This window comes from Cariama cristata, unplaced genomic scaffold (genome assembly GCF_000690535.1).
Source record: "Cariama cristata isolate BGI_N322 unplaced genomic scaffold, ASM69053v1 scaffold21657, whole genome shotgun sequence".
Classification (NCBI taxonomy): domain Eukaryota; kingdom Metazoa; phylum Chordata; class Aves; order Cariamiformes; family Cariamidae; genus Cariama; species Cariama cristata.
Window position 1 is genome coordinate 13,339 of NW_009627408.1, and position 7,447 is coordinate 20,785.

Consider the following 7,447-nt stretch of genomic DNA (forward strand, 5'->3'; position numbering starts at 1 on the left):
GCACAGTTCAGAAAAATCTCAAAAGCCTCCATCACCTTTGCCTGCTATTCTAGGTTTTGGGGCCGTGACACAAGTGGGTTGCACTGCTGCAAAGCTGCTGATCCTGTCCTTGGCAGCTTCAAGAGCCCTGAACTAGGCACCAACGACTCCCTTGCAAGGTGTGAGGAGGGTGAAGGACAAAATCTGCCTTCAACAGCCTTTGATCGGGGGACACAAAATGATCCCCCCAAGAGCCACCTCTTCCTGGAGAACCCCTCAGGATTTGGTGCACGAAGGAGCAGCCCCTCTGCTCCCTGCGAGCTGGCCAAGCCCCTGCCTCCCTCCCACCTCGGGCCCCTGCGACGCCTCTCGGCAGATGCAGGATTTGGCCGGGGGAGCAGATGTCGGTGAAACTTTTTGCACAAATGGGACCTGTAGCGAGGTGGGGGTCAGACTCTTCTCCCAAGTAACGAGCAACAGGACAAGAAGAAATGACCTCAAGTTACACCAGGGGAGGTTTAGATTGGATATTAGAAAAAATTTCTTCACCGAAAGAGTTGTCAAGCACTGGGACAGGCTGCCTGGGGAAGTGGTGGAGTCCCCAGCCCTGGAGGTATTTAAAAGACCTGTAGGTGTGGTGCTTAGGGACATGGTTTAGTGATGGGCTTGGCAGTGCTAGGTTAACGGTTGGACTCCATGATCTTAAGGTTTTTTCCACCCTAAACAACTCTGTGATTCTATGATTCATTGCCAGGAGGCTGGAAAACCGGCCCCGCAAAGAGAAATACAACACAGGCAACCATGTACCACGGCAGGAGCTGTCTGAACTCCTGCCAAAGGAGAGGTCTGAGACCCCAGGGCTATTCATCCAAGCCTGGGTGATACCACCTCCCCACATGAGGATGGGGTAGAAAATAACCCCTTTCCCTTTCTCTCGAGCCAGGCTTTTACCCCACGACTCCTCTCCCAGCGCGAGGTCTGCGGCAGCGCAAAGAAACGATGCACCGGGACTTTGCAGCTTGGCCCAAGGCTTTACCCCCACGGGAGGACGAGGGCTTCACCCCAAGCCCAGGAGCTCTGCAAGGGTGTCGGGGCTGTGGAAGGAGCCCTCAGGGTGGAGGCGATGGCCCCGGGGACCAGCAGTCGCGTAGGAGGGACTGACTCACTCCGCAGCGCAGTGAAACCAAGCGCCGGGGAAGAGGAGCCGGGAAGGATGGGGCAAAGCACGTGAGCAGCACACGGGCCGGATCCTGTGCCGGGGGAAGGCGGGATGGATGCCCACCTGCCTCCCCCAAAGCCAGAGCCATGGGTCTGCCTGCACCCCATGTCCTCCCATCACCCATCACAGCACGAAGCCTTTTCCCCTGTTGCCCACCCCGTCCCCTCGCCGGGCCGAGGAAAGGGTGCTGCCCTTTGTACGAGGTGCCGATGTCAGGCACGTCCCGTCGCCGTGGCATATGGCACATGAATCATTCACAAAGCTGGGGAATTAATTATTCATCCAAACGAAAGACCAAACACTTTACTAATTGTCCTGGAAGGAAAGAGCTGGGAAGGGGGTGGGAGATGGGGCAGACATCAGGTTGGAGACCGGCACCACTTAAAGGGAACGAAGGGAAGAAGGGGAAAAAAAAAGTCTTGTCTGGTGTGATCAAAGCATTGCTCCACTTTTGGATCCAGGGTTGTCTCTCTGCTGGTTTATCCTATAGGACAAGACTCCTTGCAACGGTACAGGCTCCAGCAGAATAATCGTGTCGGGATGCTGCCCTTGTGCTCCGATTTAACGCTTGTTCTCCAAGCCTCATATCCACTCCCCCACGCTTCCTTGCTTGGAGGTGCGCTCCACTCCCTCAGTTAGGAAAACACAGGTGTCAGCGCCAGGGAAAGACCCTGTTCCTAGGCCGGGTGTACACATGTGTGCTCTCGCACATGCGTGGTGTGCCAGGCACGCTGCTGGGGGACAGCACCCCAAACTACAAGGGGCTGCAGCATATGAATATTCCCACACAGAGGTGCTGGCAGCACCTGTTCAAGGACCCCCCTCCTCTCCATCTCTGGACCTCCAAGATCAAAAAGACCACCTAAGACACCCAGAACTTGGGTTGCACAAAGTGCACTAAATACCAGGGGGCAAAGCATCCTCAACCTCTGCCATGGGGAAGCTCAGGGGAATTGCAAAAAGGGCACCGGGCACTTTCCAAGATGGTCATCCCAAAATCCAGGTAGCATCACAACAAACCACAAGCCAACCTGTCCTCCTCATCCCCATGCTCACGTTGCAACCCTGCAGCACGGAGGGACGCATCCTCCTGGGAACCATTCCCCCCAGCCACAGCAGAAAAATCAGGGCACTGGTGCACGCAGGATTTCACCGGTGGGTCCGAGGGAGAGGCCAGGCTCACGACAGCCACTTGCCTTTGCAGGGAGAGGACTTTGATTTTTGGGCTAGCCGTCAGGGCCTGGGGAGCTGGGCTTGTGCCCGTCCGGTGGGCTCTGGGTTTGCTAAGGGCACGACACGCACCGCCGGTGATCCCTCATTCCTGCCTGCCTCCGGCCACGCTCCACCCCACAAAATCCCTTAATGAAAGCCACAGCACCCAAGGGCTTCACAAAAGACATCCAGGTGTAGCGGTTGTTATTAAACCCTCCAAAAACCCCTGATGCCAACTCTTCCTTTTTGTGACCCCAATGTATTTATCCTGTTTTTACAGCGGTTCCCCAGCTCCTGAGCAGCACAACTTCACAAGGGTCTTTTGGTTTCCATTTTGATTTTTTTTTCCCCGTTGTTAGAATTGTTCCCCCACCCCATCACCTCTCACATAACGTGTTATTGTATTATCGCTGCAACTGCTATGAAAAAAAGCCAACGCGGTGCTATGATGCTCAGGCATTGGAGTGTGTGAAGCACACACCCACCTGGATATTTGCAGAGGGAGTTTAACCCTTCTTTTTCCATAAGCGCCTTCAAATATGGTGTAGGACAAGGCAGGTGGGTGTAGGGTCCCCGTTCTCTATTCGTTGCCCTAATGGCACCCGGGGAGCAGGGAGCTAATGCTGCAGTTGCTGATGGCTGAAGCTCCTTCAACCTCACCCTCTTAGGACCATCATTTAAGAGGTCACCAAGCTCCCACTGCCCTTTCTGATCATTTCTGAGTAGTTTTCCCCTTTTTTTGGTCCAGGACACACTGCATTGAGCAGGACATGAGTCCAGCATCAACACCCAGCCCGCTCTGATTGATGCATAGGCAAGGCGAGCATCCCCAAGCCCCAGGGAAAACACAGACGTTCCCCTCCCTGGCTCTGCCTCAGAACGAGTGAAGGTATTTTATGCACATTTTCAGATAAAACTATTTTTAGCTGGGGGAGAACAGGCTGGGGTTTTTTTTCAGGCAGCGATGATGATTTGGAAACCACAGGTTATAAACAGAGCGGGTTTACAAACGCGACTATTAGTTCCCCAGTGGAAGCTTTAGCATCAGGGAGTTTTAGGTGGGCGTCGATTCCCACTGAGATGAAAAAAAATTGGGATTTATTGATACAAGAAGCAAACACCAGTTGAACCCAAGTCAGTGCCATCCATTCCTGCACATGGTCCCAGGAGGCCGCTCATCACAGCAGTAGCCCTTCATTAGGCTAATTTACACCAGGGAGAGCGTGCCCAGGATATCCCACTGCTCATGGAAACCCCAACGCGGTGTCTGGGGTCACGATGCCACCTGCATTAAGCACCTTTCCCATCAGACATGTAGCAAAAAATAAGTCTAGAACGGAAGAGTAATACCCTGTGTCACCCTTGGAGGGACAAGGGCTAGTAAGTGTGATGCCGGGTCCCTCTGGGTCCATCGGGAATGAATCCTAGGGTGGGTCCTGCTCACGTGGATATCCTCTCTGATCCATCATCATGGGATGCATCAGCATCCCAAACCAGTCAGTACATCCCAAGGTGAGCGCTACCTTATACGTCTGATGCTCACAACATCCCCTCCCCCTTGCTAAGTCACAACACGATCCCAACAACCATTCATTTTCCCCAAACTCATAAGTCTCTCTGTCCAGACGCACTCACATATTAATCAAGCGTAAAGTTTTAGTCCGCAAAGATAATCCTGAACCCGCCAGTTGCCTGCACACGTCCCCCGTGCAGACTTCACCACCCGCCTTACACAACCGACACAGCGTGAACCGCCAAGTGCAAACCCTCTCCCACAAGCTGTTTGCAAGTCATTTGCCAGCCAAGGATTATTTGCTGAAGAAATTTGCCAATAATTCAGCAGATCAAACAGGCAAGAGTTTCTTGCAAGGGAGGTGCAACCACGGTGCCGAATAACAGCAGCTTTGCCAGCACCGCACGGCAAAAGCAAGAGCTGAACAGCATGAGGAGCCCATGATCTGGTCCAGCTGATCCCCCAGTGACCCAACCCTCCCCAAAACCAGTCCAGGATGAAAATCTGCAAGGTTGCCTCCTCCACCCCATCATACAACAGAATTCACCCCGCAAGCCCGGTGAGCCCATGCCAGCGGGCACTGGCACTGCTGGGGCAAAGCCAGCGGGTAACTGGGCGTTTCTTAGAGAGGGTTTCACCTTGCTGGAGCAAAGATCAAGACACAAGGGGGGTGACGGTGGTGAAGCAGACCCCGGAGGGCCGCAGCCCGTAACCGGCAGTGTCAGGGGGACCTGGGCACCTCCCGGCCGGGCGGCACGGCACTAACAGTCCTTCATGGACAATTGATTCCCTGGCACAGGGCCCGGCACGGCGCGGCACCGAAAGGAGCTGGCAAGGCTTTCGCGAGTGAGTAATTGCTGAGCGCTGACTCAGCACCGGCTGCGTTACAGTCAGCTCACCCAGAGCCACGGGGAGGGCAGGGAGAGGTCCATGGCGAACTCCTCCTCCCAGCCCAGTGCTTCCCCTTGGCCCAAGCCCCAAAGGATGCCCGGGCCAGGAGACGACCGATGGGCATTTCCCAACCACCCGGTTGCTTCCTGCACACTCAGCCCAGCACCGCAGCTGCACAGCCAGGCAGAGGCATCCCCTCTTGCTGCTACCAGGGGTGACACGTGTCCCACGCTGTCCCCAGAGATGTCACCATCTTTGCCCATCCCAGGACCTGTGCCCGGCCGCTCTCCCCGCAGCGGCAAGCCCGCCTGGCCACGGAGCCTTGCCCTGCGAGTCGCTTTGCAGATGCAGAAGAGCCAGCAGCATCCCATGCGATGGCTGCACCGCCGGCAGGCAGCTTCTTTGCCACTCACCAAGAAGCATTATCCCACCCACCAGCACACCAAGACACCCTGCCTTCACAGGCAGGCACGGTCCCACTCCCCAAGCGAGGCCATCCCAGTCTGCGTTGGACCAAGTGAGTCAAAACATTCCCAGTTCTGTTCTCCTCAAGCTTTCTCTCAAGCACGGTCCCAAACTGCACCTCTCCACTGTGGACAAGCAGCACCCATCGCCACATCCCTGGCAGCACCAGGCTCAGCATCCCCCTTCCTCCTCCCAGCACCCAAACGGGTGTCACGTCCCACCTGTTGCCACCACCCTGCAAGCCAAGAGACAGGACTGTGCAGCAAGCAACTCGGGAGAGACCCCAGGTATCTCACCTGGCTCCCGTGCCTCAGTTTCCCAGCCAGCCCTGCAGCTGCTCTGCACCCAGAAGAGCTCAGTGATCCACAGGCACCATCTGTTTGTACACATCAAACCAGCTCCTCTGAACGTGGCGTTTCCATCAGCACACAAAAGGAAACGGCCACGATCTGGGCAGCCCTTCCCTGGGGCCCCTTGGTGGCTGCAGGCACCCACCTGCCCTCCACACAGCGAGGGGCCAAGGGCGGGGTGGTCACCCTGGGGGGTTTCTGCTCAAGCCAACTGCCAGTGTTGGCTGACACAAGCCCAAATACTTTTGCTCATTTCTATGTCACCAGCACAGCCCATCACACTGCAAACAGGACTCAAATCTGGGCCACGTCCCTGGCAGGTGACACCACTAGCATCCGTGAAGCTCTGTGTGCTACCACCCCCAGCATCGCTACTGCACACTGCAATGCTGAGCGAGCATCACCTGGGAACACAGCCCCACCCAGACCTCATTCCCAAACCCCCAGCACCAGGCCAAGGCTGGAAAGTGCTTGGGAAGGCAAGAGGAGAAGAGATTTTCTCTCCCCCCATGAAGGGTTTGACCAAAACCTCTCCCAGACCACGTCCAGTTGCTTATCAGGCCATGCTCCTACCTCATCCTCGCCTTGCCCCATGCCCAGATGGGTGACAGGTGCCAGGCCACCAGGTGAGAAAAGCTAGACATGATGCTCTCAGAGCCAGCCCTCCTCGCCTGATGGGGAACCTCATCCCACCATCACTGGCCCACATCAAAGCCAACACAAGAGCCTCCAATGCGGGGAACCATCCTCTCTTCCCTCACTGGGATGAAGAAACACCACCAACAACAGCAGATCAGGGCCTCACCCCATGTCCTGGAGCTCGTGTCCCCACCAGGATGAGCACCTATGCCCGGCTGCCCGCATCGCCCAACTCACCCGCTGAGGACCACAATGAAGTCCATGACGTTCCAGCCGTTGCGCAGGTACGAGCCCTTGTGGAAAACGAACCCCAGGGCCACAATCTTAATCCCAGCCTCGAAGCAGAAAATCCCAATGAAGTAGGGTTCAGTCTTCTCCTGCCGAAGAGGAACCAGTGACAAGGTGAGAGGGGGAGACTGGGCAAACACAGCACCAGCCATTTCACATTGACCCAACTCACGTCCCACCCCACCCTTCCCCAGCACCATCCCCTCCTTTGGGAGCTTTCCCAGCCCTTCGTCAGCCAGCATCAACCTTGGAAATAAAAAGAGGGTGGCTACAGCCCACTTAAGTTGCCCAATTCCCTTTCCCTGCCCCATTTTTTAAGGGTTTTAAACTTTCCTGAACCTTTTCCATGGAGAAGTATGTGACAGCAGCCCCAGGAAGGCTGGAGGAGCTGGTCTCAAAGGAAACCTCCTGCCCTACCACCCTGAAACCAGAAGAAATTGGCTGGTCGGATGGGTTGTCTCCCCTTGGATGATGCCCCTGCTCACCCACCGGACTCCCCAACGCAGGGCAGAGAGGGACTGACACAAGGTACTTACTAATCTCCGTGACATGGGCGTCTTGTCATCCTCGGGGAGGTGCTGCTCGAGGGCCAGCACGATGCAGTTGGCAATGATGGTCGCCAGGATCATGTACTCGAAGGGAGTGGAGGGGAGTTAAGGAGCAGAGGTGGATGACATCCCTGACCCACCCTTTGTTTCACCTGCTCGTTAGCCACCACCACCACCACCACTTTCCCCGCAGGAACATGCACACACGCAGCCCAACTTCCACCTCCTGCTGCTCCTGGGCGGGAGGGTGAAGCCCACCTTGATGCTGTTTGGAAATCAGAGGGGTGATGAGAACCGAGAGTCCCCAAGACCTGACTTACTGGAGACCTGCTGAGCCTCATCA

General features: G+C 55.9%; 1 protein-coding gene across 1 annotated transcript in view; it reads right to left on the reverse strand.

Moving 5' to 3' along the window:
• The window catches only part of LOC104164954 (voltage-dependent R-type calcium channel subunit alpha-1E-like), a gene marked incomplete at its 3' end in the record, with an annotated part of 13,327 nt that extends 6,134 nt beyond the window's left edge, over positions 1-7,193 (reverse strand). Inside the window, exons 1-2 of the mRNA XM_009704441.1 lie at positions 7,093-7,193; positions 6,506-6,645 (exon numbers count right to left, since the gene is read on the reverse strand). Of these exons, the coding sequence (XP_009702743.1) occupies positions 6,506-6,645; positions 7,093-7,185 (233 nt within the window). The remainder of the gene's footprint in view (positions 1-6,505; positions 6,646-7,092) is intronic.
• Positions 7,194-7,447: the final 254 nt, after the last annotated feature.